At 39.3% G+C, this 18,585-nt stretch overlaps 1 protein-coding gene across 1 annotated transcript in view; it reads right to left on the reverse strand.

Annotated features, from left to right (window-relative positions):
• UPF2 (UPF2 regulator of nonsense transcripts homolog (yeast)) overlaps positions 1-13,602 on the reverse strand; it is a 20,978-nt gene extending 7,376 nt beyond the window's left edge. Inside the window, exons 1-3 of the mRNA XM_006776159.2 lie at positions 13,488-13,602; positions 8,771-9,150; positions 4,466-5,245 (exon numbers count right to left, since the gene is read on the reverse strand). Of these exons, the coding sequence (XP_006776222.2) occupies positions 4,466-5,245; positions 8,771-9,132 (1,142 nt within the window). The 5' untranslated portion in view covers positions 9,133-9,150; positions 13,488-13,602. The remainder of the gene's footprint in view (positions 1-4,465; positions 5,246-8,770; positions 9,151-13,487) is intronic.
• Positions 13,603-18,585: the final 4,983 nt, after the last annotated feature.

An 18,585-nucleotide genomic window follows, 5' to 3' on the forward strand; every position in this document is an offset into this window, starting at 1 on the left:
AAAAATTCTGACATTTCACAATACTGCAAGAAACAATTCTGTTATACAATTAAGTTATACGAGGTCATATTACTTCTATGAGAATAAAATCTTAAAGTAGAAAGTATATCTCAAGTATAGAGCATTGAATATAATACAAAGCAAAATCTACCAAGAAGTAAAGCTATTAACTCTAAATTGGCAAATATTACTAGATGATGTTTTTAAATGTATAAATACTATACTCTCCAGATCAATCATTTAACCAAAATGTATTTTTAAAAATAGTTTTGAGTACAAAAAGCTTTTAAACTTAAATTTAATAGAATTCACCCAACCCTAGGGTCAGCTGTATCACTTGCTAAATCTCTTAGGGGCTTAGAAACAGAACTAGCTATCTAATACCTATGGTATCAGCCCAGATAACATGAAAAAAGAACAATCAAGACTCAGTGAGTCTCATTCAGTTACTGTATGGCTTTCAATCATTCATTAATGTCTTTAAGAAAATATCAGAGGTGTTTTTACTCTATTTTTTTAATTGGTTGAACAAATATTTAAGTATAGACTTTAATTAGTATAGACTAAGACTTCACAACCTAATAATAGTGCCATCTCCCAAGCTAATTAAAATGACGAAGGGCACTTGGGATTTATAGACTGAAAACCGTATATTTGATTTTTTTAAACCATCATTATCAGTCATTGAATAAAGGCTTAAAATAATTTAATTGTATATGAGTCTTAAATATCCATTTAGATGTCTAGCATTATCATGCTTAAGAGAAACTATACTGGGGAAAACTACTGCCCATAATTTATTCCCATGATGTAGAAAAACCTCAAAACACCTACTAGATAATGATTAGGAGGGAGAAAATGTTGGAAACTGGTCATTTTAACAGTACACTGTAACATGCCCTCTTAGAAGTAAGGAGACTAACATTAGACCAAGTAGGGACTCTGCACTAATCCATTCTTCATGTCTTTGCTCAGTCAGATATTTAAATTACTTTACGAGAGACTGCTCAAAGTGAAGATATCCTAAGGCATGAGTTATTTATTAAGCCAAATGCCAATTATTTTCCATATTGTGATTAAGATTTTCATATCCCCCAAACTATTACATCTAAGTGGACAATCTCCCATTACAAAATGACTATTATACTGCTAAGATCAATTTACACTAAATAAATAACCTCCTCTAACAGATTAATGGTTCTGTATTTAAATGTGTGAAAGTTTCTGGAGAAAAGCCACAAAACTGTGCTCTTTAACACTATATCCTTCTGTACAACATTTCCATGGTGACTTGAATAATGAAAAAACAGGTCTGCTTATCAAGCTGCAAGTGACCAGTAGGTAAGTACACTTAACAATACACATATAATCAATGTTCAAAATTACCATTAGGTTAAAATGCTATGCCAAAAACATCTAAATAAAATTTACAAGAGGTAAGTCTGAAATCAGGTTTAAAAAATTATTTCACTAGCTCAAGGTGAAGAAATGGTTTGGCAACAGTTCATTTAAGAAAGTAGGCTTAGCCGAAACCGGTTTGGCTCAGTGGATAGAGCGTCGGCCTGCGGACTGAAGGGTCCCAGGTTCGATTCCGGTCAAGGGCATGTACCTGGGTTGCGGGCACATCCCCAGTGGGGGATGTGCAGGAGGCGACTGATCGATGGTTCTCTTTCATCGATGTTTCTGACTATCTCTCTCCCTTCCTGTCTGTAAAAAATCAATAAAATATATTTAAAAAAAAAAAAAAAAAGAAAGAAAGTAGGCTTTAGCGCAGCCAGTGGTTGAGCATTGTATGAACCTGAAGGTCACGGTTCAACTCCAAGTCAGGGCACCTGCCTGGGTTTCCAAGCTAGATCCCCAGTAGGGAGCATGCAAAAGGCAGCCGATCAATGATTCTCTCTCACTGCTGATGTCTCTGTCTCTGTCTCTGTCTCTGTCTCTCTCTCTCTCTCTCTCTCTCTCCCCCTCTCCCTTCCTCTCTGAAATCAATAAAAATATATTTTTTAAAAAAAGGAAGTAGGCTTTAGGTGTATATAAGCCTAACAACAAGTCCAAAGAATGGCAAGGCAGCTATAAAACTAATGGAATTGATGGTCCTATGCATCCAAAAGAAAAGTCCTAAGAACAGTGAAGTATGTGAAAATCATGGAGCAAACTGAAGGAACCAGAGGTATTTAGCCTAAAGAAGATGAAAGGGAAACATCTGAGCAGTCTGCAAAAACAAAGTGGGACAAAAGTAGGTTTACAGTTGTTCATATGGAAAATAATACAATATTTAATAAATGATAATACAAGAATAAAGTCTGTCTCGCATACTCACAACTTTATACCTACTTTTGCCCCATCCTGTATTTGAGTAATATCTGAATAAGCCTGTGCTTCTCAAACTCTATGGTAAAGGAATAATTTTTTTCCAGTCCTTACAGACACTTATAAAATACAGTAACAATATCAAGACAATGGAAAATTGCTATTACAATGTCTAAAAGCTTGGTCTCAGTTTCTGTACTTAAGTCATTGTAAACAGGTAAACAGGTCATGGCCCTTGTTTGAGTAGCTTTATTCCATCTGTACTAGAAAAAAAGTAGTAAGTTAAAGAGAACCATTTCATGGGGAGTTAAATTTCAGCTTGAATTCCTAGCAAATACATGTGTCCAATACTGGAATGGCTCACAGCACTAATCTCTTTGGAGAGGTTTTTAGACAAAAAAAATTGTGTCATATAACCTGTAAAATGGATTGCTACACTGAAAGGGTGATTAGGTTAAGTCACTGTAGGTGATTAGGTTAAGTCATTGTAGAATCTCTCTAGCCCAGCCGTGGGCAAACTACAGCCCGTGGGCAAACTACAGCCCGTGGGCCGGATCCGGCCGTTTGAAATGAATAAAACTAAAAAAAAAAGAAAAAAAAAAAGACCGTACCCTTTTAATGATGTTTACTTTGAATTTATATTAGTTCACACAAACACTCCATCCATGCTTTTGTTCCAGCCCTCCGGTCCAGTTTAAGAACCAGTGTGCCCCTCGAGTCAAAAAGTTTGCCCACCCCTGCTCTCGCCTCTATGCTTCTGAGAGGCCAATCAAAAGCAAACACATACATAAAATCCTTAAAGTAGCCAATAAAAAATAATAAAAGCATACTTAGAAAATCAGTTGTGATGTATTAGGTAAAACATGTGAAAAGAAAAAAGATGGAAAAATGACAAAACACTATGTAAACCATAATTAAGAAGCCTTAAATATGTGAGATTTATTAATAAAGGACCACTGTTTTCCTTTTTAACTCATTACTGACTATGTAAATACATTCTGGTTGCCCCTTCAAAGTTTAAAACAGTCCTCACTACTCAAACCACAAAACAAGGATTTTTTTAATTTTAATTTTAAGAAACATTGAGGAACACCACTGCCATCTTAAATTCTCACCTCTGAGTAACCATCAACCACCAAAAGGTTTACCCACATAGCCTCTGCACCTATCTTGATCCTGACCTAACTGTACCATTGGCATGAACAGTATTAGTCTTGTCTTCTGGTTAAATCATTCACTTTCTAGTGGTAACTACTTACACGAGTCTGTCCTTCCCAACTGCAGTCTTAAGGAAACAGAAACATGTACTCCCCATATTACTTCATGATCAATAGCAATTTCACTTTCAACCATAAACTTTAAACAGTTGCAAAGTATTCAGCCAAACGCTATTGCTATTGCCTTCAAATCCGCCCTCTGAAGAAACTGACCTAATGGCCACCAACTACTACTATCAACTTCTAGTTTGTTGAGGGCTCTTAGGTACAGATGTTACATAGTAGTCTATAATATCTTGTAAGAACAAAGGTGGCACCTAAATCAGGTGTCTTCATTAATTACCATATGCACTTACCATATCATTTCTCTAGAATTATAAACGGATATCCTTAGAAGACTTCTATAAATGCAACTCACATTGTTGTATTTTACATTTTTTTTATCGTGAATTTGGTACACTATTTTTGAAATTTCTGATCTAAAATACCACCAATAATGAACCCATTTTTTAAAAAAGAGCAAGTACCAATAATGATATCAATAAATTAAAATACAAAACAATGAGAGCAAAGCTGTTATAGAGTGGGAATAATTAAACACACAGAAAAAGAATAGCAGGTAAGTTAAAATGACAGAAACAGAAGAAAATTTATCCCTCAATACTGAGTTTTTAAATCACAAGAAGAAAACAAATCCAAAGTAAAAATCACCATACGCTTGCCAGCTTTCTTTTAAAATCAGACTCAAAATCTATGAATAAACTCACATTTAACATGAGTACTTAGATTGTTACCCTTTGAAATTTTCCTGGAATGTTAAGAAATCACCTGCAATGAGCCCTTTTCCACAAGTTCTTTCAGAGGCATGAAGACTTTAAACATTTTTAAGTATGAGCTCCAAAATAAATTCTCAATTCTGAGAAACATTTGAAAATCACCTGTTTTGTCTCTCAGTATTCTGTAGCTCCCTGTGGTCCCTTTTCAGATGTTTGGTCAAAGATGTAAAGTATTCTTTTAAAAGATTCTGGAAAGGTTGTTGTTTCTCTGGACTAATTATCTCACTAGGAGGAAAAGTCAAATTAAACTTCTCTGCAGCACTCTTTACTTTCCTTGGTATAAGTCCAGCAATATCATCTCCACAATGTCGACAAAAACTAATCACCACAGAAACATGAGTATGTGATTCCCGATCAGCATTAATAATATTTTTAAGCTGTTCATAGATTAAAGAAAGACCTTCCTTGTCAGTGAAAATCCCAACTATTGTCAATTCCGCAATAAAACGTAAATCAGTTCTTAATTTGGTAATGTTAGGTGTTTTCTCTTCTTTCCTTGCTTCAAAATGTTTTTTCCAAACCTGCAGAAGTGATGGAGCAAAGTCGACATAGCGCTGGTGAAACAAAGAGCATAAGTGCACAGCACAATTCACATCTGATATTTTTAGCTTTGCTTCCACAATAGAAGCTACAGCTTCTGCAATGTATTTGCTTAAATTTAGGCCATTAAAATCATGGGACAAGGAGTCTCTCTGTTGTTCCGTAATAGTTTTTAGTTTTTTGACAAAAGCCGTATTTTTCTTCAAACTTGAGTCTAGTCGGCTAAAGAAATTTTCCTCTGGTCGGTTGTCTGGAGCATTTTGGTTTTTGCTACGAAGTTCCTTTCTTAACTGATGTCGTTCCCACGCTTCCTGATGAAGTTGAAGAGATTCCTCTTTCTCTCTATATAAAAAAAAAGCAAACAAGTAAAATACCCTGTTTACTTCAAAGCATCACTGCCAAAACCCATAAAGGTGAAAGTCAATGAAAAAGTAATCACATAAGCATCACAATCTTATAAGAACAAAAAATGCAAAAGGCCCTTTCACTACTTTTAAAGACATTTTATTAATGACTTAAGATAATAACTCTGTACTGATAATACTATATACGGTAGAGGAGATGTTTCAAATAACTAAATTAAAAATCATTCTGCCAACTGGTAAGCTAAGTGGATAAAGCACTTTTATTTGGCATTTATACCTCAATAAAGCTGAAAAAATAAACAAACAGATAAAACACATGATGCTTAATATGAAAAATCCTTATATAAGAAAAGCGTAGTATGCAAATTGTCCCCTCAACCAGGAAGTCATCCAGGAGTTCGAACAGGGGGTGGGGCTGGCCAGGGGAAGGGAGGGAGGGCCCGGCCGGCAGCCACTAGGGACCTTACCAGTGCACGAAATTCGTGTACTGGGCCTCTAGTATATAAGAAAAGGCTAATATGCAAATTGTGCCCTCGGGAGTTCAACTGCTCGCTATGACGTGTGCTGACCACCAGGGGGTGGCACGGAATGAAGGCAGGCCCGGCCAGCAGCTGGCAGCCAGGGTAAAGAAGGCCGAGATCAGCCCTGATCACAGGCCAGACCTAGGGAGCCTACCTGTGCACGCATTTTGTGCACCGGTCTCTAGTATAAAATAATATGCTTGGGAAGGATAAAAAACCTAAAACTGTCCTGGCTAGTGTTTCTCAGTGGTTGGAGCATTGGTCTGTGCACCAAACAGTCTCAGGTTCAATTCCCAGTCAAGGATACATACCTGGATTGCAGATTCTCAATCCCCAACCCCAGTTGGGGCATGTGCAGGAGGCAACCAATCAATGTGTCTCTCATCACATCAATGTCTGCCTCTCTGTCTGTCTCTCCTCTCTCTGTCTGTCTCTTCTCCCTTTTACCCGCTCCCTCCCTTCCACTATCTGTGGAAAAAATATCCTTGTGTGAGAATTAACAAAAAAAAAAAAAAAGAAAATGCATTAAAAATGTTTTGAGACATTAAGTACCATTTTTCCATACTTAAGCATTAACCAAACCTTTAATTATGTACCTTGTACACTGGGTCTTAAAATTCAAGTGTAACTTTAAAAATTTGGAAAGGAACCAGAAGAAAACTATATGGTAAAAGCCCTACAAACTCAGTTTATCCTGAAAAGAATAGTTAAAAACAAATCTACCTATATTTCTACTAAAAAGATGAAACGTGTTTAAATTGCAGAAATAGTAAACTAGCTTGGGCAGGAGTGGGAGAATGGGGATAATCTGACTTTGAGGTTTCTAAGATACCAAAATACATAACTTTTAAATACTTATTCCTTAAAAAGTAGATTTTCATCTTCCTGAGATAAGTATTCTTGAGCTACCCTGTAGTTCTGATTTATTTCCCACTACAAGCCACAATATGTTAACAAAAGTTTCATCCACCACTGGGAACAGGGATATGTGAGCACTTCTTGGAAGTCTCCCAGTCACACACAAACACAGGATTAATAATGAGTATACTTTAAGAAACTATAACTTGAGCAGGCATGCAGCATATATTTGCATTAAGTAACTGAATTTTCATCAATATTAAAAATACTTTAAGATATATAATGAAATATGTACAGGTAAAATAATGTGATCTTTTAAAATACTCCAGGGGAGCCCTGGCCAGTGGGCTAAGTGGTTAGAGCACCGGCCCTCAAATCCAAGGGTCGCAGGTTCAGTTCTGGTCAAGGCAGGTCAAGGCCAGTCAAGGGCACATATCTGCGTTGCAGGTTCCCCACCCTGGTTGGAGCATGTGTGGGAGGCAACCTATTGATGTGGCTCTCTCACATCAATGTTTCTCCTCTCTCCCCCTTTCTCCTCCCTTCCACTCTCTCTAAAGTCAATGGGAAAAATATCCTCCAGAGAGGATTAACAAACAAATGTACATAATTGTTGGTGCTGCACAGATTGGGGTGGTGGGGAGGGAGTATTGGTTCATTACTCCATACTATTTTTGCATATGGTTGAATTTTTCCAAAAACAAAGTTGGGTTTTTGGTTGTTGTTTTAAGCTCTTTGTATTTGGGGAGAGAGGGAGCAAAAGTTACAGTGAAACTAAATAGCTTTGTGAATTTTTAAAGAAAACGAAAATATAAAATAAGCAAGAAGCACTACCGGTGTGCCTCTGGTTGAGCGTGGACCCATGAACCAGGAGGTTAGGGCACATGCCCAACTTGTGGGCTCAATCCCCAGTAGGTGGCATGCAGGAGACAGCTTATTGATGATTCTCTCTCATCATTAATGATTTCTATCTCTTGCTCTCTCTCCCTTCCTTTCTCTCTCTGAAAACAATACAAAAATATATTTTTAAGGAATTTGTATTAAAAAAAAAGGCAAGAAACTCTCAAGAATCATGGTTCTGAATATTCCAAACCTAGAATACATTACTATTGCCTTCCAGACTTAAGGGTCAATTCCTCATTAAAAATAGAAGTACTGCCCTGGCAAGTGTGGCTCAGTTGACTGGCCACAGTCCCATGCACTGAAAGGTTGCCGGTTTGATTCCTGATCGGGGCACATGCTCAAGTTGTGGGCTACATCCCAGGTAGGGGGCATGCAGGAGGCAACCAATCAATGCTCTCACATCAATATTTCTCTCTCCCTCTCCCTTAGTCTCTCTCTAAAAATCAATAAAAATCTTTTTTTAAAAAATAGAAATACGGTACTAAAGAACTTTCATAAGAAAGTAGATGGCTGAGCTACTCCAGAGAGCCATAACAACTCGTCTGCAAACAGCTATATATGTAAAGAGAAGAGCTCCTGCCATTCAATAACTGTCATTTACGCTAGATCCTAGTAGTCTTCCTATGAAGACTACCTCGTCTTCACTATCTACTATATTATTTGCATATATTTACAAGGTTAAAAATAAATTTAGATAAAGGTAAGAATGGGTGGCATTATATAATTATACTTAAGGACAAAGGTTCAAATCACAGTGCACCACTGTTTACTATGACCTCTGGCAAGTTACTTAACCTCTTTAACTTATATTAATCTATAATATGAGGATCAGAAAACTTCATTAAAACTGTCTTAAGTATATGTACTGATACACTTCCTAGTGCCTAGCACATAGTAAGAACTCAACAAATTACAACCATTAAGAACTAAAGATTTTAACTTAAAAAGAGAATATACCATAAAAAAAATTTTAAGCTTTTTAAAAAAAAAACAAATTAATTAAGATTACCCTCTATCTCAAAAAATATAAAGATTACTACTACCTAATTCAAAGAATTAAAGCACCATAGGCATGCCTCTAGTCAGTGAAACTAACAGAATATACAAGATATTCCCAACTCTTAAAGAACTGCACCCCCAAGTTTTATTTCAAATCATCACTGTTTTTCCAAACATTTCCACCTTCCTATTTCTCACATCAATCATTAAAATAATGTTCTTACTTCAACTGGGCAGCTTCTTCCTCTTGCTGTCGTTTTGCCTGCTCTTCCTGCTTCTTTCTCTCTTCCTCTTCATGTTTCTTTTTTTCTTCTTCCTCTTTTTTCTTTAATTCCTCTTCTGCCTTTACCTTTTCTTCTTCTTTTTTCTTGCGTTCCTTGTCTTCTTTTTTTCTTTTATCTTCTTCCAGTTTCTTCTTTTTATCTTCAGGGACCTTAATAACCTCTTTCTTGGCAGGGAGCTTGATCTCGTCTTTTGGTTTCTCCCTGCTGCTCACTGGCCGCCTTTCACCACAATCTTTTTCCTTGTTGTTTAGCAAAGATTCTTTTTCTTCCATACTTGCCGGCTTTTTACGCTCAGCTGGCATTATGTTACCCAGGACAATCTGTAAGAGTAAAAGAATGCAGTGACTTTTTTTAGCAATATGACACTATTGTTTTAAGCAGAACATATTAATGCAATTTGGTAATTGTGAGAGATTAAATAAATGCATGCAAAATGAATACTATTTGTATGATAAAATAATTTATTAGTCACTTTCCACATTTTATCATTATTAGTTATGCCTACGTCTAAGTACTTTTTTATTAACAAAAAACTCAAACAGAAACAAAAGTAGAGAACATAAGGAGCTTCCATATACTCAGCACCCTAATTCAATCATTATCAACTGCAAAATAACATATCATTTAATCATTAATATTTTAGTAATGTATCAGACAACATTTTGAATCAGTATTAACCCCAACATTTCACATCCTTTAAAAGACGCTAATGACACTATTTCACATAATATTCAATAGAAGAATTTAAATTGGAGCATGAGTTCTTGCCCCCTACAAATCAACTGACAAAATAGAAGACTCACAAATGTTATCTCATTCTTCTAACCTTATGAAACTTTCAAATTCAAAAACTGTCAACTATCTCAAATTAGACTAGACTTTTAACCTCTTCATTAATAGTCAAACTCATTTCTAAAACTAAATATCTCTACTTAGAATATAATTTTTATGGACATTGCTCCATGTTTTAACTCCTAAATCATGTGAAAGTTGTATGAGAAAATCAAAACATTTTCTATTTAACTTCCTAGTTCTTTATTTAAAAATTAGACTTACACAGTATTCTTAAATATTTTCAAATATAGGTTTTAAATTAAAGCAATAAAAACTAGATTATCAAACAAAACATTTGCAATAAGTATTTTATTACTTATTAACACACGAAGCATTTATTTCAGCACTCTAATAAATTATCACAGAAAGAAAACCTAGGCCAGCAGAAGCACTTGAGTAATTTTTGAAGGCACATGTCATTCTGTACCTTTTCTGTCACCTCTTCCTTCCCCTTTTTCTCTTTTATTCTCTTACTTTCCTTCATGTTAATCCTATTTAAGCAATCATTGCAATATGAAAGAGCCTAACTTATACATGTGGCAAGACCGTGTTAACATTTATATTATCTGGAAAGTATAGTTATCAATTTTTATATTGCTTCAATTAAATACCCATCTTGAATGTGAAAATATTATGCCCTAAAGCAAGCAAACTTTCAAAGGAGAATACTAATAGCTACCACTCACTAGTCCATAGTAAACATACACTTTATCTCATTTAATACTAAAATCTTTATGAGGTGGGTATTATTTTCCCTATTTTATAAATGCGTAAACTGAGACTTGATCAAGTAACCTGACCAAGGCCCATATAGCTGGTAACAGAGATGGAATCTGATGAACCCATATTCTTAACTAAAGTTATTAACTTTAAGAGTACTAAATGATGAGTTGGAAGACTTCATGATAGAATTAAGAAAAATCACAGAATTATGTATCTCAGAGTAGAAAGAGTCCCTGATAATGGTTAAGCCGTTTTTACATTATGTTTTTAAATTTTGGTAGATTCTACCTTAAAAGTTCGGGGACAAGTTAATTCTTAAGGTACCAATACAATCTTATTTATGATATTCATCAATATGCGTAAAAAATGTTTACAAAGAATTTGTATTTTGATATTTTTTTAAATATATTTTATTAATTTTTTTACAGAGAGGAAGGGAGAGGGATAGAGAGTTAGAAACATCGATGAGAGAAACATCGATCAGCTGCCTCTGCACACCTCCCACTGGGGTTGTGCCTGCAACCAACGTACATACCCTTGACTGGAATCGAACCTGGGACCCTTCAGTCCGCAGGCCGATGCTCTATCCACTGAGCCAAACCGGTCAGGGCTGTATTGTGATATTAAGCATCAACAAACCACATTTCAGCAATACAAGGAATAAAAATAAATTTACAATTTATGTCTCATTTTTTAAGATAAAATTAGATACCAAATACTCTTAAAACATTAAAAAATTTACTTGAAATCTGACAAATTCATACAGGATAAAGGATTATCATTTATTAGCTCAACAAAATCTCCCAAATGTTTGTGACTCTCTACAGTTTTCATTTTTGTAATAAAATTTTAAGTGCCTACCACACCAAACTGTAATAAGCACTCATAAATTAGATACTGTTCTAGAGCATACTAAAACAGATTCTAAATACGACCCTTAAGTCTTCGTACTGGTATCTTCTTTGAATCATTTTATCCTCTTATTACAAACATATACTCCAAGCACATACTTGGAACTAAATTTCAGTGAACAAAAAAATATGACAAAAATCTAAAGGTTCATGTAAAAGTAGCAATGCAACATGTAAAAAAAATAACATAGGCTTTGAAGACAGGAAAACTTTAAGTGTGCATCCCAACTCTGCAACCTGGAAACTGGGCAACAACTTCTGAGTCTATTTATCAATAAAATGGAGCTATTGCTACCTTTCTTACAGAGCTCTTAAACTTCTAACATAAAGGACGCATTAATAAATATTTATATTCTCTCACACAGAACACTAAAGTTCATTATAATATGAGAGATTTTTAGTTAGGACTACTAGATTTTCATTTATTTCAGTTCTCAATTTTTACATTGAGGTGGCAACAGAAGAGTGACATGCCCAAGATTACACAAGCCTCACTGTCCAGTGCTCTTTTGCACTATATACCCTGACTCTAAGATTTAAAAAGCCAAAAAAATAAATATACAAATGACATAATGTAGATCAGTGTGTATTTATATTATGCCAATTAAAAAAATTAAACTGAGCATTAAATTTGTTAATGAAATGCTAAACTTCTTTTAAATTATTTTAATAAATCCATGTTCAATAGAGCCAAATATTTTATCTAGTGTTTCAAAAAGTATTTCAAGTAAAAACAAGAACTTTAAATAAATTCTATCTCAAAATAATAAATAAAAATTAGCAATCTTTAATTAGAATATATTAGCTCTTACAAGTTATTTTACCGAATACAATTACATTCATACGGTCCTTAAAAGGAACCCATACTTTTAAAACCATCTTTTTAGCTCCCAAAATAGTGTCTTGGCCCTTGGGCTTTATGTTTCACTTGGTTTTCTAAATATATTCTGAACTTCCAAAAGAAAGTAAAACTACTTCACTAGTAAAGCAGGTACCATCGCAGTGTCCTGGGGAACAGAGTGTAGAGAAGGGGTGTTTGCCTTTTAAAAATACTCCTTTGCAAAGTACCATATGGACTCTGTATGAAATCACAATCAGACTGCTCTGAAAATACTCCAGAGTAAGAGAATGCTGTTTACCTTTTAATTCTGTGTTATTCAAATGTTCTAAGGGTGGCACAGCAAAGGGGCTTTATTTACCCGTCTTTGAATGTTAAGACCATCCTTAGTATAAAAGATTCAAAGTTTTTACAAATGTCACCGGTGTACCAAAACGGTTCTCCCGATGAGCTGTACAATTTCTACCAACACCTACAGACTATGATAAATGAGAAGGGTGAGTTCCCCTTCGGTCTGAAGCATCACTCCGTACAAGCCCTAACACAGAAAGAGCTGAAGGTGCGGTCCAGCGTGTGCCCCGAGCCCATCAGCTGGCTCTGCTTGGCCAAGCTGGGATCCTCTGCTCCTTCCACTGTCCTAACAAGAGGACCAGGAGCCCGGGGGTGAAGGCAAAGAGAAGACTCGCCGGCTCACCAGGCTAAAAAGCAACAAGCCGGGTCATCTAAGCCCACCATTCCCAAACACACCGACCCCTGCCCTCAAACACGCGTCTCCCACAGCCCGTTCTCGCTCCGTCCCTACACCGACCACGCTCCCCGCCACTGGCTCCCTTCCTGTGGGGCCCGCCGTCACCTTCGACTACCATCCGAGCCCCAACCCTAACTGCACACCCCACACTCTCACCCCGAAGACCGAAACTCTCCGGCTGGTCTCCCTACTCCACATCCTCCCACACAAGCACCCTCCCCACTTCCTCGCCCTCGCCTCCCACCCGCTCCTAAGGAGCTTTCCCCAACCTCCCCTCGCTCCACTCCACACCCCCAAACACCTTCACCCAGACACAGCAAGCTCCCCGCCTCCAGCCGCGAGGCCCAGCCCCCGCATGTGGGGCAGGCGCCCCTCATGCCTGCCCCGGGCCAGGGGCTCCCGCGTTGGTGGGAGCCTCCGAGAAAGAGGTCTGAGGAGGACGACGCTGGACCCGCGGTCCGTCTCCTGCTTGCCGCCCCCGGAGCGCTGGGCTGAGGAGTCGCCTCTTGGGTACCACAGGGAGTAGGAGTCCAGGCCGGTGCTCCTCAGACCCACTTCTCCCCGGTCGTTGGAGCGGAGGGGAAGGGGGTTCTCCGGACTCACCTCGAGCCTGTTGTCAACATTAGCCCCGGGTTTCCCAGCACTAACTCCAGCTCGGGCTCTCCCCTCCCTTCCCCCCACCTATCTCGCAGATGAGGGCCCGCCTTCCCTCAGCTCCCCCTCCTCCCTCCGCCCGCTGGCCCTCCCGCCCGCCCGCCCGCCACTCACCAGCGCGGACAGGCTGTGAGTGGGGGCGGGGCGGAGAGAGGCGGAAAGGAAGAAGCTCTCCTCTAAATTGCCAGATCGAACACAGTTCGGATCGCCCATCCGCCAGGATACCGACGCCCTTAGCTTAGCTACGAGGTGGTATATAGCGAGAAAAGGCTCAGATAAGAGCCACACACTTAGTGGCTCGTTCGAATTGTCCACTTGATGAGAGGAGAAAATTTTTTTAGGCAGGCAATCAATAGGACAGCCACAACCAGCACCTCGAGCCAGGGCCCCAGCTGAGGGGAGGAGTGTTCCGAGGGCCGGAGGCAGGAAGTGGATTGGTCGCCAGGAAAGGGAAGGCGCCTGTATTGGAGATGCGCAAGCGCAGGCCTATGGGAGAGGGGAGAGGGAGGGGAAGCGAGAATGGGCGGGGCGGGGCTAACAGGAGGTAAGTAAGGGCGTGGAACAGTAGGAGAATTACGGAGCGCCGTGAAGGACAAGTTTCGCCACGTGATTCTCGTGGGAGTTTCCTGGAGTTAACACAAGAAAGAGGTCTAAGAAGGGAAAGTTTGGTTGTACTAATTCGAGGAATGAGGGTGAAGGTTTAGGAAATTGGAAACTGGAGAAGCTAAAGAATATAGGTGGTGAGGAAGGTAGGAGTTGGTTAGGAGTGGGTCTAGATTTATGAGTGACCTGAAGAAAGTACGAAAGACCCGTAGGGAAATTTACAGGAGTAGTGGTAGGTGTTCGACGTAGAAACACCTCAGCGTGAAGAATCAAGGCTTTTTCCATACAGGTTTTTTTAAAAAAATATACTTTTATTGATTTCAGAGAGGAAGGCCGGTAAAGAGAGAGAGAGAGAAACATTAATGATGAGAGAAAATTATTGATCAGCTGCCTCCTGCTAGCCCCACACTGGGGATGAGCCTGCAACCTGGTATGTGCCCTAACCGGGAATAGAACCGAGACCTTCTGGACCTTCTGGTTCATAGGCTCACGCTGAACCAATGAACCACTCCGGCTGGGCTTCATACAGGCTTTAGAAAGTACCAGGTTTTAGCAAACAAATTTTAAAAATTACAAATGGAGTGATTTCCCTTGCTTAATTGAATTAAGTCATCCGTGTGTTGTTTTTAAATAGTCTTGTCATTACTTCCAAATGTGAACCCAAGTCAACTCTAAAATAGGTTTGGCTCAGTGGATAGAATGTAAGCTTTCGGACTGAAGTGTCCTGGGTTCGATTCCGGTCAAGGGCATGTACCTTGGTTGAGGGCATATCTTCAGTGGTGGGTGTGCAGGAGACGGCTGATCGATGTTTCTCTCTCATCGATGTTTCTAACTCTCTGTACCTCCCCCTTCCTCTCTGCAAAAAATCAATAAAATATATTTTTTTAAAAAATAAAAATAAAATAGGTATCATTTTATCCACACAACTTACTCCCTCTTAAATTACTAAATTTGTGCATCTGGCCTCCGATTTTAATTGAAACAGTGCTAAATTCTGCCAACATGATCTGACTAGTTGTTCATACAGTCGGTCAGCTTTGGCTAGTCAGGAGCCAAAGAAACAAAGGTGCAAAACTGGTCATGATTCTTTTTTGTTTGTTTAAAGCAGTGGCTCTCAACCTGTGGGTCGCGCCCCCTTTGACAGTCGAACGACCGTTTCACAGGGGTCGCCTAAGACCATCCTGCATATCAGATATTTACATTACGATTCATAACAGTAGCAACATTACAGTTATGAAGTAGCAATGAAAATAATCCTATGGTTGGGTCACAACATGAGGAACTGTATTTAAAGGGCCAGAAGGTTGAGAACCACTGGACTATATGGTCCTCTGCTGGGTGTCTGTTGTAATATAAATAATTCTAGCTGTGTTTTTAAAGCCAGTGTCAAGTTTAGCTAATTTAAGCAAGGTTAAATTACCTGTTTTTTCATATATTTTTTTAATTTCAGAGAGGGAGGAAGTGGGAGACGGAGATAGAAACGTCAGTGATGAGAGAGAATCACTGATCGGCTGACTCTAACACGCCCTACACTGGGGATCAAGCCCGCAACGCCAGGCATGTGCCCTGACCCGGGAATTGAACCGTGACCTTCTTGGTTCATAGGTCATTGTTCAACCACTGAGCCATGCCAGCAGGACCTACCTGTTTTTCCAAGCAGCCGCCTCTTCATGTAATATCTCTGGTGGAAATTTTTCAACAACTTGACCTCTGTCTCTTAACAGTTTCTGAAATGAATGTGCTGAGCTATATCCATTCAATAAGAAATCTAAGTGTAATCCTGGTTGGCATGGCTCAGTGGTTAGAATGTCGACCTGTGAACCAGAGTCTCTGATTAGATTCCTGGTCAAGGGCACATACCTGAATTGCAGATCTGATCTCTTGGTGTACCTATGGGAAGCAAACCGATCGATGTGTCTCTCTCACAGTGATGTTTCTCTCTCTCCCTCTCCTCTCTACCTTCCACTCTCTAAAAAGCAATGGAATAAATATCCTCACTCCTCGGGTGAGGATAAAAAAAAAGAAATCTAAGTGTTGAGGGTGCATTAAAACAAATCTAAATGTTATGTATATGAAACATAGTCGTACTAGCTATCAAACCATATTGAAATTTCTCATGGAATTGTAAGATTGAAAACCAGTTTACTAACACCAGCTTCTATTAATTTCACCAAAAGAGAAGTGAGGAATTGTAGGGTTAATTTTTTTTTAATATATTTTATTGATTTTTTACAGAGAGGAAGAGAGAGAGATAGAGAGTTAGAAACATCGATGAGAGAGAAACATCGATCAGCTGCCTCCTGCACATCTCCTACTGGGGATGTGCCCGCAACCCAGGTACATGCCCTTGACCGGAATCGAACCTGGGACCCTTCAGTCCGCAGGCCGACGCTCAATCCACTGAGCCAAACCGGTTCCGGCAGGGTTAATTTTTTTAAAATAAGCAAATTCAAAAGTTAAATGGCCCTGGCTGGAGAGCTCAGTTGATTAGAGCATGGTCCCCATATGCCAAGGTTGAGGATTTGATCCCCGATATAAGAATCAACCAATGAATACATAAATAAGTGGAACAACAAATTGATGTTTCTCTCTCCTTTCTTCTTTCTCTAAATCAATCAATAAAAATGTTTAAATAGGTTATTTCTTAAAGATTAAAAAATAAGGTAAAAGGTTAAACAGAATAAATGCTGCAAAGAAAATAAACAGAGAAATATGGAGAGGAATAGGCAAGAAAAGAATGTGGCTATTGCAGGGTGATCAGGAAAGTCCTCTTTATTGGTGCAAAATTTTATCTAAAACCTGAAGATTTAGAAGGTCCCAGTTATCCAACTACAGATATCCAATTGGTAGTTGGAAATCAGAGGAGAATTTTGGCCTAGAGATGACATCAGAGCATCATCAACATAGCTAGTATTTAAAGCCATAAGAAAAAAAGATCGCCCAAACAGTGTGGCTCAGTGACTGAGCATCAACCTATGAACCAGGAGGTCCCAGTTGGATTCCCAGGCCTCAATGTTTAGTATAACATCCCATGTCTCAAAATTGATGTTTCTTTTTTTTTTTTAAGTGAATGTATTGGGTGGCATCTATATATATATAAAAGCCTAAGCAACCAAACTACTGGTCGACTGGTCGCTATCATGCGCACCGACCACCAGGGGGCAGACACTCAACACAGGAGATGCTCACTGGTGGTCAGTGAGTATTCTCAGCTATTATTCTATATAATAAAACCCTAATGTGCAAACCGACCAAATGGCGGAATGACCAGTGGAACGACCAGTCACTATGATGCACACTGATCACCAGGGGACAGACACTCAATGCAGGAGCTTCACCCAGCCAACAGGCCCCAGGATAGCGAAGGCAGTTGCCAGTGGAGGCCCCCCAATTGCCCCGCAAGTTGCCACGCAGATAAATTCATGCACCTGACCTCTAGTATATAGATAAAGCTTTAAAAAAAGAAAAAAGTGCCGAAACCGGTTTGGCTCAGTGGATCCCCCTGGTGTCAGTTCACTCCCACAGTGGAAGTGCTGCTCAGCCAGATGCTGGGCTCAAGGCTGGTGAGTACAGTGGCTGGGTCAGTAGCCTCTCCTGCCTCCATGGTAGTGCTAAGGAGCAGCAAGCCAAGTGGTAAGGAGCAATGAGCAGGCAGGCAGTAAGGAGCGAGGGGTCCCAGACTGCAAGAGGGATCCTGGACTGCGAGAGGGATGACCACTGAGGGGTCCCAGACTGCGAAACGCTGCAGGCTGGGCTGAGGGACCTCCCACCACTGCAGGAAATTCATGCACTGGGCCTCTAGTAACTAATAATGACAGACATTTATAAATGTCATCTCTAAGTTCAATATTACTTCAGTTTGTCCAGCAGAATAACCATTCTAAATATTCTTTGGGGATACTAATAGATAAATGGTGAGAAAGCTAACCCTATGTATGTCATCTAATTGGTCTTCATTCTTTAATTCCTGACCTATGTAGCTAAGTCTATGGATGTCTGTGATGAAATATTCCATACACTTCAGGGAGAACCAAGATGGCAGCATAGGTAAACACCGGAGTTTGCTGCCTCAAACAACCACTTCAAAAATACAACTAAAAGACAGAACGGACATCACCCAGAACCACAGGAACGCTGGCTGAGTGGAAGTCCTACAACTAGGAGGAAAGAGAAACGCATACCGATACTCAGAGGAGGCTCAGTGCTGAAGTCAAATACTGAGGTGCGGAGTGCATGCAGAGCAGGCTGGTGGCTGAGGGCGTGGTTGGCGTTTTCAATTGGGAGGGAGTCGCAGACTCTGAGCTCCAGATCCGGGCGAGTCTTTAGGGACCCAGACTCAAACAGGAGAAGCGGGACTGTCTGGCTTCGGTCAGAGCGAGTGCAGCTTTCTCTCCGAGGTTTGCAGCGGTTGCTGGGACTCAGAGAGGCAGAGCCCCTGGGGCGA

The sequence above is a fragment of the Myotis davidii genome, unplaced genomic scaffold, assembly GCF_000327345.1.
Source record: "Myotis davidii unplaced genomic scaffold, ASM32734v1 scaffold749, whole genome shotgun sequence".
Taxonomy (NCBI): domain Eukaryota; kingdom Metazoa; phylum Chordata; class Mammalia; order Chiroptera; family Vespertilionidae; genus Myotis; species Myotis davidii.